This window comes from Pseudonaja textilis, chromosome Z (genome assembly GCF_049901715.1).
Source record: "Pseudonaja textilis isolate UNSWEBS1 chromosome Z, rPseTex1.2, whole genome shotgun sequence".
Classification (NCBI taxonomy): domain Eukaryota; kingdom Metazoa; phylum Chordata; class Lepidosauria; order Squamata; family Elapidae; genus Pseudonaja; species Pseudonaja textilis.
In genome coordinates this window covers 84091319-84106767 of record NC_142008.1, presented here as the reverse complement: position 1 = coordinate 84106767, position 15449 = coordinate 84091319, and the positions used below count along the sequence as shown (strand labels likewise).

Below are 15449 nucleotides of genomic sequence, written 5' to 3'. Positions count from 1 at the left end.
CAAATAGGGAAACTGGAAGATATGGTTACAATGAAGTGCAGTAAAGGGACTACAGCAATGGAAGAATGGAAGGTAGCAGCAGCCATCAAAAACAAGATATTTAAACTAAAAAGGTTACTTTGGTAGGTAGTTTCCTAAAAAGAAACTGAAGATGAATATAATCAACCAACTCCAAATGTACTCAGCTATAGAAAAGTATGAATAGAGACACTGAACAAATGATGTGAGCCATAACTGGGATGAGAGCAACATTTTGGAAGAGCACAGAAAATACATTATGGTGCCTGAATTGGGTGCAAAACGATTGTACATTCAAAGTTTTTCAAAAGAAAATGAATTGGAGAAAGTGGATTAATTGATCAAAGAAGGTTAAATGAGGGAATCATGGTCCATGAGCCATGAAGTAATGTTTGTTTTCTTCTAAGAGTTGATTAATGCTCAACTAAATTAGTGGCATGACAGATGAGCATTGCTTTTTTTATATAATTCAGAGCTGCAATTGATAATATCCCCATAACTGAAAAATAACCCTTCCTCTCTCAGAGACCATTCCAAAATGTAGTAACTGTGCATGCATAAAGAAATAGCAAGGAACTCTGTCATCCATTCTTGCTATTTTGGATTTCTTCCACAATCTCTTAGAAGGTCATATCTTTAATCCTGGGACATTTTCATGTCTGGAATAATGATGTATGTAATACACACATAAAGGACAATATGCCAAATAATCCTTAATGTATTTTGATTTGGAAAAAATCAGAATCCTTGTTGAAAGCCAAGTTACTTAGTCAATATTTTGAAGCACAGAATAGTTTCAAAGATAAATGGTAGTTTGCTTAATTCATAATAAAAGTTAATACTGCAACCTGGAGAAATTTAATTTCCAAAATTGGATACTAGTAAAATGTAGATGCCTATTATTAATCACCAAACAATCCTTTCCCATTAATTTTTCTTCTATTTGGCTACAATATTTCAGAGAACATACCTGGGGTCACTGGAACAATTAAAAGTGCCTGTACGTATACCAAACCTTGATACTTTCTTCACCATTTTCTCCCAGTGGACTTTTCCCATTAAAGGGGTCCTGTCATTTGCTATGACCTGTATTAAAAAAAGAAAAGAAAACTTAAATATATAACTGGTCAAAGATTCTACATGTTTTGTAATAGTCTATCTTAAAAAAGCATTATCAATTGTTCCACCTTTCAACTAAACTGTTTACCAAATATAAAGTTTATATTAATCATAAATCTGAATTATATCAGTATTTTTCATTGCATACACTTATATAGATAATATATTATTGAATTTTGATGGTAAATGGAAAGTTTTTAAAATAGTGAAATATCCCAAAAAAGTTGTACATACTAAAAAAAAAAAATTATATGCCAGGGAGGAAAAAATCCCTGTAAGAACCTGATAATGATTAAGATAAGCACAATAACCACCCAATTAACAGGAAAAAATCCACACAAAACCATAAAAAATCTGTACAAAATAATTTGAAATTATGTTGGTCATTAAATCTAGACAATAGAATACTAGGCATACTATGTTATCTTCTCATTTTTAGAACATGGGACTTTAAAAAATGATAAACTTTCTTCTAATTATGTAAAATTATCCTCTGTGCCATATCCTAAGCTTAATGGATCCAAAGCTCTTTATGAAATGACAAATTCCATATTTTAGGAATATAATTCAATATCACACTGATGTCCTATAATTATATTCTTCCTAAAACTATATAATATATAGTCAAAGTTAAACTATAACAGAAAAGGATCACATCATATGAGTTAAAGAATTTTTAATTTCTTACGTCACTCACATCAAAAAATTTAAAATCCATGAATTTTTAAACAAACTTTGAAATATCCAATAAACAAAAATATTTGGATGAATTTATTTCATATTTAAAATATTAGTATACTTCACATTTTTAAATATCTGGACCCATTGTTCCATTAAATTTGAATATGGCAATATTTAATTCTACTTTTGGAATATATAATTACTACTTTTACTTTCAATACCATATAGAATTGAATTATTGATTTTTATTACATTGCTGCATCACTTTTAAGAAGTTAAATTAGCATGTATTTTCGAGATTGCTAAAGCATCCATGCCTTACTCCCTAGTGAATATTTCGATTTTATACACTGTCAAGTGGTAAATAAAGCTCAAAATATGATGTCTCAAAATTGTTAAAATAACCATTAGAAAGCAATTGGTTTAAGTATGAATCCCTTGTTTAGCTCAAGGATCCTGACAAGAATAAGAATACAAATTTCAAAATCTGAAGTATCTCAAAAGACCATTTTGCATGTGATTCAGAAGCAAAACCAAACTACTCACCTATTAATAATCAAATGTACTAGCACTTTCAAAATAAAAAATCAAGATTCCTTTGTTTATTTAAAAAAAATGAAAGAAAAAAAGGAAGATCCATAGAACTTGCAAAATGCAAATAACTGAAGAATAAAGAGAAAATTAAAATGAAGTAGACACTGTTTCATGTTACTTTTATGCTTATGTACCAAATTGGTCTGAAACAAATATAACTACAAGTAGTCCTCAACTTAAACGGTTTGTTTAATTCAGGAGTGTCAAACTGGCAACCCTCAGGCTGGATGGCTCATGCACAGGCTATGCCCACCCCAGCTCCGCAAAGGGAAAAACATTGTTATATATCACACAGCAATGTGACACAGCAAGTTTGACACCCGTGGTTTAATGATCGTTGGAAGTTACAGTTGCATTGAAAAAAATGTTTTATGACTGTTTTTCACATTTATGACCACTGCAGCATCCTCATAGTCATGTGATCAAATTGTAGATGATTGGCATATACTTATGATAGTTGCAGGCTTCCAAGGACAAGCAACTTTCTGAGTAGCAAAGTCAATGGGGAAGTCAGATTCACTTAAACAACTATGTTACTAACTTAACAATTGTAGTAATTCATTTAACAACTGCAGCAAAAAAGGTCATTAAATGGGGCAAAATTTACTTAACAACTGTCTTGCGTAGCAGCAGAAATTTTGGGCTCAGTTGTAGTTATAAGAACTACATGTGTGCTGATATATTTGACTATTAGAAAAATAAAATTTTAGATTAGTTGTGATAACTATATAACAAAAATAATTACAATTTAAAAATTTAGGTCCTTTTTCTTATGAAATCCAAACCTCAAGTGTGGGAGTAAGTTATGCACTAACTTCATGTATGAGGTTATTTTACATACTGGCATATACTGTAATATCATAATTTGTCATTCCTATAATGAAGGAATTAAATCTGATTCTCAGTATAATCTATAAAATGCTATAAAGATTATATAAAAGGCCAGCTTAGTGTATTCTGGAAGTTTGTCCGATTTAGTAATATTTAAGCATATTTGCCTTTAAAATTTGCCAAGATTTTGAAAATTTTATACACTTCTCGTTTTCTAAAAATATTGTGCATAGCCAATTAGCAAAATAATCTTTAAACTAAATAAAAACCTTTAAAATATTAAAAATTACAGATAATCCTTGAGGTACAACAGATTATTTAGTGACCCTTCAAAATTACAACCTGCCTTCCAAAAGCCATATACGACTATGATTCAAAGATAAGTTTACAACAGTTATCGTGTCATTCGCACTTTCAAATGACCGGATGGCTCCATAACTTTGTAGAGACACTGATGCATGCCCACCTATCTCTTCCCTCCTCCCATCTTTGCCCTGCCAGATACCTGGGAGACGGCCTCCTTTGCCTCCCTGTTACACCCCTCACAATGCCTTGTTTGCATTCCGGAGATCTGCAGAATTCAGAATTATAGGCTGTTCTTACTGGGCCATATGGAGTAGCTGTTTGCAAACCGACCTTGGCAAAGCAACATTTCCCTCATCTTCTGCCTTTTTGCATAGTTTGTTTAACTCAAAACAGGACAAAGGGCCACAGTTTGTGTTTTACAGTTTCCGTATTTCCTCATTAAAAAAAGTTTTAAAAGGAAGGGGGAGAAACAAAGAGCACTGAGATGGAGAACAGACAATGAAAGGTTAAATGTTATAAAAGGGCAATGCAGAGGGTGGGGGAAGGGAGGCTTTGCCTTCCAGTCAGGTTTCTAACAAGGCAAAGCAGTTTCTTCTGCATTGTAAATGCAGAAAGCAGATATTTTAGAGATCCAAATAATGAATCCAGGACTCCTACTATAATCAAAAGATATAACAGAACCTAAAAGTAGCAAGTTAACAATATAACCAAAGTATTTTCTTTGAAAACTCTAATTAAGATGGACCAGAGATTACAACTATGCTTCAAGTATTTTGGCACATCTGGATTCATGTTTTCATTTTTTATCCAATTTTAAATAAATATATCTGTATCAAGATAGTTCTCTTTCAAAGAGAGAGAGAGAGAGAGAGAGAGAGACAGACAGACAGACAGACAGACAGACAGACAGACAGACATCAAGGTATACCTATGTGGAGAGTATTAGGTTTGGGTAATTCAAGGAAAAGCTCCAAACCCAGTTTGTATATATAAAATGACTGCTGCAATGAATACCGAAGCATACAAGTGAACATTTTAACAGAAATAAAACTCAAGTTTCCTTAAAAGTGGTGATGCAGGTTTTCATAAGAAAACAAGAGATCAGCTGGATCAGAACACAGGCACATCTAGACTAGTAACACGTCATAAAGTGGTCAAATATGAATATTTGAAAAGTTCACTAGCTTGGACGAAGGTGAGTGGAGGATAGGTCCTTCCATAGTTGCTTCCCAGTAGTCCACTAAGAAAACAGGAAACAGCCATCTGATTTACTGGCCACTTAAAACATAATCTTGCTGTTATGCTCCATAGCACTTTCTGGAGGCCCCATTAACCCACTTCGTTCTCCATAAGACAAGCCTGTGGCCTTTGCGTGATCTGTTCCATCTGCCTACAATATCCTCTGCATATACCTGCAGTACCCACGTACTTCCCTCCGCTCCTTGTCCTGCCTCTTCCTACTTAATGATCTTGGGGTTATGATAGTAGCAGGACTGCTGTCGATAAATGTTGAGGCCATATGACATTGTGCTTTTTGACCTTAGCACGGGGAAACCAGTCCTAATTGCCATTGTAACCTGCGGGCTACCTGTACCATCTGTGGCAACAAATTCCACAATGTGCTATATTTAAAAGTATCAGGCTTGAATTTTCCTGCATTTGTTACAATGGATGACCTTGTATTCTAACACTTTGTATGAGAGAAAACCTTCTCTCCTGCCCTATTTTTCTAACTCTATCTTACACTTACACTCATAGAACCGTTTTTCATTTTATTTAATTTTCAAATTTATATGGCTGTCCATCTCACCAAACAAGTGACTGAACTGTGTACTTTATAACAATATAGCCAGAGTGTGGCTCTCAAGCAGCCCCTTATCAAAAATGCCTCAAGTTTATAACCACTGAAATCCAACATGCCGATTGTCAGGTTTCAATTATACAATTTTTTATTTCTTTAAAAACATACATATGGCAAGAAGGAGGAAGCAAGAAAGCATGGGATGCATGTGAGAGAAAGAAAACCATGTGGTGCAGGACAGATAATCACCGGAGGGAAAAATTGGTCAAACAAAAATTAAGAATATGTATTACCATAGGATACAACCAAATAGATGGTCAAAAATGGCAACATTCACATTTTAAGAAGAGAGTTGTATGGTTTGTATGAGAATACTGCACAATTTTTAAACAAAATAAATAAGTATTACTTGTCTTTTTCTGCCTCCATTCTAAGGGATACTTAGGGTACTAATTGACAGTCCAACTGATTGCCATTATCTGAATGACGCATAGTACTTTGACCATTGTACTGAGTGAAATTTTCCAAAAGAAATCTATTATTTATTAAATGGCAAGAGCACTTTACTACTTTAAACCATAAGCTTTTTGTATGCAATTTTTTTGGTTACAGTATTCTTGTTACACAGGTTAAAAAGTGAAGCTCTTCTGGATTTTCACCTAAATTATTTATAGCCCGAAGATTTAGACAAGATTGTTGACTTTAAGATGTTGATAACTTGAATCAGTAATAGTTTAATTTCTAAAATATTTTTTTGACAATATCTTACAAAAATTATAAACTGTAAGTCATTTGAGTAGACCATTTTTTAAAAATATGGCTGGTGGAATTTGCCAACATTTCAAAACTACTCCCAGTTAAATCTTCTTCCATCCTCTCTAACCTCAAATGACACCAACACTTAGTAAGTCTTGTAATTTTTTTCTGTTAAGTCTTTTTTATATTCTATATTTTATATTCTCTTATGTGGATTGGATTACTTTTTAAAGCTGTCTAAATAGATGTCCTAAGCTATATAAACTAATTGCATGCCATTGAGTCTATGGTGAATCTTGTCTACATATTTTTAACTTCTACAATTACTTCTTAAAAATATAGTTACTGGAATTGCACAGGTTTTTTTTATATCCTGTGACTGATATTTTTTCTTGAACCATCCATTATAACTCCAAGGTCCTATTTTCCTGGTCAAGACATTTTTGTCCTACACAAAACATGTTATGAATCATGTAAGACTTTAAAAATTCTATTTATAAAATATTAAATTATTTTTCATGTCAATATTATTATTTTAAAATATAACTATCCATAAATAACACCATAGTATAGTTTGTAAAAATTATATGGGATCATACAGGATTATATGAAGGATCAGATAAGACTAGTTTTATGGGTACATTTTCATATATGTAAAGACAGGTAGATTCTGCTTTTAAATCTTGCAAAGAATGGTCAGCTTTAATACTTTGAAGAGTGATGTTAATTGATCTTATTAAGTTAATTTTTCATATGCTTTGTACAGTCTTCATACATATAACCTAGTTAAAGAATGAACAATTACAGTGCAGTATTTTCAAGTTAAAGACAAAACATGTCTTCTTTTATATGAAAATTGATTGCCAGTCATGAAGAATTACCATTATAATTAACAGTGTCAGGACATGTAATCTATTTTGGAATTTTGATGGGGAACATCAGATTTCATCTCAATTCTGGCAAGATGGAATAGTTTTTGGACCACCTGGATCTGGAAATATACTTTCTGTAATTCTGGATACTGTGCCACTGCCTCAGACAGACCCTATTATCTGATGAAGGTGTTGAAGGGCTTCTGGAATGTCAAAAGGGATAGAACTAATCTAATTTTATGGGAAATGAATGTTCCATAAGGTGGGCACTATGGCAGAGAAAGCACATCTCTTAGGACCCCCCCAAATATAGATCCATTGTTGATGGTACCTGCAAGCATGCCTTCTCTGCCCTATTGCTCAAATTAATAACACGCTTCTCTGAAAATAAGACCTGGTCTTATTTTCTTTTGGGTCCCCAAATAAGCAGTAGAGCTTATTTTCAGGGAAACATGATTTCAGGATGATCAGCTCATCTGGGCACCCCGTCTCCCAGCTTACACACAAGAGCTAGCAAGCAGCTACAGCCCAGCGGTCTCTTAGTTGGCGCACTCTGGAGCTGCACACAATGGAAGGCACAGAGTGGAAGGCAGGCAGTCCCGGTGCATTATGCAGACTGTAGACAAGCCAAGACAAGTGAAGATGAGTTTCCTGTGGCTGGCCACCGCTCCGGCCCACCGCCACTTGGCTTTCCCGCAGCCTGCATGGCATATCTGGGTCACCTCCCTCCCCCCAGATCTCTGCTTCTATCTGCTGTTTCCACAGGTACTCAACTCACCTGTGCTGCGTGGGCTGAAGCTGCTGCCAGACACCATCAACCTATGTGTGCTCGCCGCCTCCTATGCTGGCCATGCCCACCTCCCCCTTCACTTTTGAGGGAGGGCTTGTATTAGGCACATGCATAAAATAGGATATGGCTTATTTTGGGGGTAGGTCATATTATCAGGGAAACACAGTAAGTTGAAAATTATAGATTCCAATTCAAATTGTTTGGAAAAGCTCTTGTTTATTTAAGCAGAATAATCTGGATGTCAACATAGGGAAGGATAACTGGAAGAGCAGTAATTGTCACTGGAATCTTCTATGAATGTCACCCCTTGGCTGTGATTTTTTTTTTTCTGAACAGAACCTGGGCTGTCGCAGTATCTTATATCTCTCCATATTTAGAATTTTCTATTAATCCCTGCTTTAAAATCAAGCTTAAGTCCTTTAATCATTTAAGTGATTAAATGAACATGTCAATGTTGCTTTGTTGGCAATCATTTATAACTGACATTCTTATATTATTCTTTTTTTCAACTTCCTAATCTAACCAAGAGGCTTCTCTGGCTTGCCAGTACTTTCCCCCACCAATATGAGTAAAGAATTATTAAGCAGTATTGTGGAACCTTCAATTGTGTTCACATTCCTCATGACCTGAATAGTTTTAATACTATCAATGTTTGTGCAAACTAACATTCTTACAAAATAACTTGAGTTAAATATACATCCTACAAAAATGGAATAATGGGAAACATTATCCCAATGCCTTGAATTAATATCAATTTACAAGACATTGAGATGCAATTCACCATTTTCAGAGCACTATAAACTTACTCAAAATGAACATGCAATACCTGTACTAGCCAGATGCCATCTTTTGTATCTTCTACCAACTCATAAAAATGCATTTCACCACTGAAGTTTGTACTGGAAACAGACTCAGAGGCTTCCTCTTCCTTGAGAGCAGAATAAAGTTCACCTTCCATAAGGTCTCCTGAAAAATGAAACAAAAAGAAATACCAGTTACAGTAAATCTAATGGTCATATTAATCAAAAGGACAATGTCATAAAAAGTAAATCAAGATTATAAATTATATTTTAAAAGAACTGGGGAAAAACTATACACACATATTTGTACATATCTTATTTGGAATTATAGTGGAACTAATGACCTGCAGATATCTGATGACTCTTAATTATTTTATTACTCTGTAAAATTAATGTCTTCCAACATAAGTCAAGGCAGTAAGATTCAGGTTGGGAGAGGGGCTTACACATGTCTTTGTCCCTAATCTGGATAGATCAAATTTATTGATTTAATAAATTTATATAATTGTCCATAGGGGTTTGTACTAGCACACTGTACTTCAAAACATCTGGTTAGTTAATCTGATTTAGACATGAAATTGGAGTCATTTTACTTAAAAAATTAATCCCCGGGATAGGGATAGTTCTGTTTCATTCATTCAGATGAAGAGAGCATACCCATATTTAAGAACAGGTGGTCTTAACATATCTATCTATTCCAGATAGAACCTACCGCACCCACCCACCCCTGAAGCAATTACTAAATACCTTGAAACTTAGGTGGAAAGGATGGGAAGGGATTGAGCAAATTATGGGTTTGTGAGAAACACCTGAAGGAAAAAAGAAATAATGAAAAAGCTTGGCCTAACAAAATGGCTTAGAGATGCTTCAATGTTTACCCAAATGCTTGAAGCTATAAAAACTCAAGCAGCTTACTAACTGCAAACTCCAGGATCAAGTATTACTGGAAGGAAGTACTGGCTCCCTCTATAGTGCTGGCTAGGCATCAAGCTTGCTGACAAAATAAACTAAAGACTAAAATTATGGGTTTGGGTGAGCCTCTTGCTAAGAAATACTATCTTTTTCCTGTAAACAAGATCACTAAATAAACGTTGCCTCATCCTTCTCTTAGTGGGCAGAACTTTGTATTATTTCCCAACTACAGCTGAAAAAACTTGGCTCAAGAAGATTGTGTGTCTCCACTGGTCAATTGGGTTGAGGGATACTCCCCATGACACCTTGCTATACAATAAAGAAATTCTAGTGAATTAGTACCTGTCACGATGTAATATGTTGTCTCTTTTTATGTTATCTAGATGATAATTACTTCATACATACAATAATTTATATTATTATTATTATAGAATTTTAGTAAAGAAAAATCCAAAACTTTATGGGCAGTAAGGTTAAAATCAATGTTCCAGAAAATATTAATCAATGTTTAGCTCTTCACAGAATGAGAGACCAATTTTCCAGAATATCACCTTTAATAAATACATGGTTTAGTTCTTCCTATCCTGTGCGCTTTTCTTTGATTTTTTCCTCGCTGAGCAATGCTGAGTTCCCCACATACTGGAAATGAAATAGGACATGGTCTGGAGGCAGAGATTTATGTGGCGAAGCCCACTATTAAAGAATCTTTTCCCAAAGACTGGCACCACTCCATATAATTGCTGCCTATATTTTTACAGTATTGCATTTTAAAAGTGTTATTGTATTATGATTCTTGATTCTATTCCATTGTAAATTGTACCAAGTTGTTTAAATTTGGCAATATGTAAACTAAATAAATAAATCAACCTTCATTTTGTTTTCCATGAAATAACCCCAAATCTTACAGGGTAGCATGGCATAGTAGCAAAATATGAGAGTTCCACATTCAAATGTCAATCTAGACATGAATTTTGTGGGTGGCTTAAACTACCTTCTTTTGGCCTTAATCCCATCCATCTCTAATACAGTATAAAATTAATTTAAATGAAAATATTTTACTGTTGTCTATTAATTTGATTTCAACTTACAGAGATTCAAAATATTTACATATAACAAAAATGTTAAAGCAAGTATGCCAGGGAAACACTTAAAACACAAATGCTGTAGCGGGTTTTTAAAGCCTTCCTAAACCTAAAGGACAGCACCAAATGACATAGATGAAGTGCATTAGGCCACAGAACATGTGAATATAAATATTAAACTTCAAGTAAGAAAAAGTAAGAAAAAGCCTCACAGCAGCTCTTTGCTCGTTAAGAAGATAGTTATGCCTTGTCATTCCACTATTTGTTAAATGAACAAATATGTAGTGAACGTGTCAGTTACATGATCACTTGAGCCTATGAGTTTTTCCAGATAGAGGGCTTTTAATTTCATCTATCACAATGCATTATGTAGCTATTCCATCTTTCTCTTGGCAAGAAGTTTATTAATAGAGGACAGCATCTGGAGAAATGGTTCCCAGTTTATAGTCTATGGACTACTGGTGATTCATGAGAGTACTGTAGATGGTCCATGGCTTGGCAGCACAAGTAATGTAATATCATCTCTACTGGGAGGCCCCTACAACAATAAATGTATTGTGATGAGTACAATGCATTTATGAGTGAGCAGATTATAAATGCAATTTCAACTACTTTAGATAAATTTTAAAGGCACATTAAACTCCTATTAGATAGGCTGTATTAAAGGTTTTTGCTTACTTGATGACCTGCAAAAAGCTTTAGATGATGATGGTGATGGGAACAGGTTGTGAATTACATACCTTGATCCTTTTTAATTATTTAGAAAAAATTAAAATTAAATAAGGCATGATAATTTTATAGTAAAGCTCTCATCTAGAAGTAATATATATATATATCCTTTCAATGTGTGCAAAGTAATAAAACTGTTAAAACAAGTCCAAGAATTTTAACATTCTGCATCATTGAATCATTCTCTAAAATCTGATCTGCATTTCTGTTTCACCATGTGAAAAATCCTATATTAGCTTGAACTTTATATTGATAGAAGAGAGGAAATAAAACAATCTACATTGCAAATATTATAGAGCAAGAAAACAGTAAACTGAGCTTTAACAGTATGTATTATTTCATGAATATGAGTCCTTACAAACATACTTTCCTTCCTCATTTAAATATAAATTGAGGAATTATCCAATAAATATTAAATACTAGGTAAATTATCCACAAAGGCAGTTAATTATAGCAAATATGTTTTCTGTAATAATTACATCAGCAGCTCACCTTCTAAAACTGCCACCTGAATATTTTAGAAAAGAGGAAATCTCCCATATGTATCTCAAAAATATTCAAAGGAAAGCATTAGATTTAAGGCTATTCTGATGTCAGGGAAGAGTTATACTTTCCTTTTGTGTAATTAAAAGGTAATGCAACATGCTTGCATTTTCTACAATTTAAGGCTTTTAACCTTCTTTATAATAGTAAATAAAATAATAACAAAGGACACCGGAAATCAAAAGTTTACTCTGTGAACAAAAGTGTTCCAAATTCTATCCACTTGTATCAGTCCTCCTGCCTCTCTCAGTTACTCAGCATTCTGCAGCCTCTGATAATTAGATAGTTTTGGGATTTTCTATTGTGATTTCGCCCCCCAATGCTTTGTGGAATTTTGTTCTTCTAATAACTTCTTCATCTGGGTATATACTCAGCAATCATACCCACAGTCTTAACATCAGAAATAGGGGTGTTGTAATTAAGAATTACTGTATTATGCAATAGGGAATTCTCTGATTTGGGATACTTCCTTTAATTCTTCTTTCCTGCGGCTTTTCACCCCTTCTTACTATTTAATATTTATGTGACATCTATTTCAGTGCTTTTAAAAATACATTTTTCTACTTATACAGACCTTGAAATTTCCCAAAGCCTAGCAAAAACTTTCTATTGTAGACAGTATTTACAGAGGCTTGAATTCACTATTATTATACATGGCTATAAATTTCATTGCATAACATATATTAAAGACAGAACTAAGTATACCATACAAAATTATTCCGCCCAGTATATCTATTCTAGGCTATTCTAGGCTATTTTTAAGTTTAGATAAAACTGGAATATGAATGGCAATAGTCAAAAAATGTATAAAAATTGTTAAATTGTCTTATTGCAATAAATGGTTCATTTTATTTTTGCAACATGGCAAAGTCCAGACTACATAAAATTATTAAACTAGGATCTAAACTAAATTATGCTTATTAGATTAGAATAATATCTGCAAGATAACTTTAATTTTTTATAAATCATTTCAAAAATGTTATATAATTTGTGAAGTGTAATAAAAAATCTTGATTGAAATATCTGATCTGGCCTATTTCATTATTTTTATATTCATTCATAAATCATATTTATAAGACCATCTGACTCCAGATGAATCTGGGTACAATCAACAAACACAACTAAATATAAAGGCTATTAGTCTGGAAACATAATGATTAACATGGAACAATCCATTCCTAACTTTACATATACAGAATTATCGAGATCTTCCTTGAACCATTTATTTGTTTAAAGGCCAATCTTACCTTTAACTGGACATGAGTCATCTACTAATCTTACTTGTATATAACAAAATATATGCATATTATGGCAATATAAGAATATCTGGTCTACTTGTATCGGCTTTCAAATATTAATGTTAATTCTCTCTCTAGGATATCATTTTTACATCTAAAAGTTATTTAAATTATTTATTTTTGGTTACTGTCCTAACCAATACCTTAACAATTCCAACAAAGGTGCTTTAATTTTCAAATTATAAACATGATTCAATTTCCACATTTCTCTATAAACTTTGATCAGTTTCTTATACAGCTCAGTGCATTAATTTTAGCATTGCTTTTCATTTTCAAACAGATACATTACTATCATGCTGCATTCAAAAGTCCCACTAAATTCAACAAATCTTATTTTAAAGTAAATGTGTTATGAGTTGCAGCCCAACTCTTTGCTAATCTTAGAGTGTCTATATAGTAGGTTAATTCTCTCCAAAGGATTCTGTCTTTGCATGTTCAGAGATCAAAATGGAGAGAATGGTGGCAAGGCACTATTTTACAGAGGAACACATACAGCAAGGTAGTAGGGAACCAAAGGAATAAAGATGAATTAGGTTTTCTTTCTTCTTAATTCCTCTTTCAAAGAAGCATAACTACAGTCTTAATAGGAACTCTTGAGTATTGCTTATAAATTAGAAGCCACTAAAGTCAACTTCAACCTAGAATTGATCCAGGATGACCTAATTTTATATCACAAAAATCTGGATGAACAAAGGAAATAGACTTTGTATACCAAATATGATGTGCTATAATCTATTGGTACTTTATTTCATTTTCAATGGTTCTTAGATTTGAAGTTATGTATCAGATCAATGACTCTTGAAATAACAGAATATACATGATAATAACACAATATTTAGTTTGTAGTCAATGTCAGCGGTCGCCAACTGGTGGGCTGCTGAGAAAATTTTGGTGGGCCACAGAGAAATCTCACCCCCAGAGCACCCCACCAAAGCAATTAATCCAGGCTGCACAGAAACACAAGGGTGCTCAGCCCACATGGCTCAGGAACCCTTCCTGCCCACTCACTCCTTACCTGGCAAACTTGTCTGCTAAGTTGCTATTTTTCCTTTTTCCGACCATCAACTGTTCTGCTGTGCTGTGAGATTTAGATTAGCTAGGAAGCAGGAAATAGTTGGATTTCTTGCTTTCTAGCTAAGCACAGCCGAACCTCCCTTAGGACTGAAGGTTTGCTTGTAAACAAATTCAGTGCAGACTCGTAAGCAAATTTGAGAGACTGAGCTAGCCGATGGCAGATAGATAGATCACTCAATGATTCTGTGAGCAACTCAATCTGCCTGCTTTGCCTGATTTTGGATAAAAGTTGCCTTTTTAAATAAAAAAATCAATATTTACATACATGGTGTGTTGTGAGTTAATTTTGTGAGTTTGCTTGCAAGCAAATTTTATGTGACAGACTGACCTATCCAATGGCAGATAGATAGATCTCTGAATGAAACTGTGATTCTGTGAGCAACTCAATCTGCCTGCCTGCTTTGCCTGATTTGGGGTAAAAGTTGCTCTTTTTCATAAAAGGAATCAATATTTATATAAATATTTATAATATTTACAGACAAGCCATGCCCAGCCAGTCACATGACCACCAAGCCACACCCACAAATTAGGACATGCCCACAAAACCAGTTACTGGTCCCTGGGATCTAAAATTATGAGTTTGGTTGTCTCTGAGGTCCAAAAGGTTGGTGATCCCTGGTCTATGTAAATTTTCTTGCTGATTTGGGGCCTGGTTCCAAAATGCTATTGTCCTAGAAAGGAGTCACTATCTGTGCCAAATTGTTTTTATGTTTTCATGACAACCATCAAAGGCTAATGATATCTAGACTTTCACATTGCATAGTGAGGATTTTGTGCTGCATATAGTAAGAGCAGATGGGTGTGCATTTAGGCCAATTTTATTTTCATATATACATAATTTACAGATTACAGAAAACCTATATTCAACTTCTCCTTTTAGCAGATGTAGGTGAAAATTGGACAGAATGAATTGATATGTGATGTGCATTGGATTGGATGCAAGCCAATCAAATGAACTTCACTGTAGTCAAGCTGGAAATACTGGTATTCAGTTGGCAGAAAAATGAGTGCATGGTGCATTATCGCATTTTCAAATATTTCTCTTTAAACTTCTACTATACTGTCCATGTACCATTATTTAAAATCTTTTTAGTTGTTTTTCCTGTTTTAGCCCACAAGATCATAGCCACACAAAATGCATTTGACAATAGGTAGGCTGATTGTAAGGCTTTTCATTCCTTAATAATATGTATCTAAACTGAACTCTAATTATAGCTGAAAAGCATAATACATGTACATATAA

General features: G+C 33.8%; 1 protein-coding gene across 8 annotated transcripts in view; it reads right to left on the bottom strand.

The window, feature by feature from the left end:
- LOC113447271 (charged multivesicular body protein 3) overlaps positions 1 to 15449 on the bottom strand; it is a 38145-nt gene that overhangs the window by 18382 nt on the left and 4314 nt on the right. For 7 of the 8 annotated variants that reach the window (XM_087916348.1, XM_087916351.1, XM_087916347.1 and 4 more), the window contains 2 exons: positions 8595 to 8734; positions 989 to 1104 (listed from right to left, as the gene is read on the bottom strand). In XM_087916348.1, the coding sequence (XP_087772474.1) occupies positions 989 to 1104; positions 8595 to 8734 (256 nt within the window). The remainder of the gene's footprint in view (positions 1 to 988; positions 1105 to 8594; positions 8735 to 15449) is intronic. The other variant, XM_087916353.1, reaches the window with a different exon arrangement.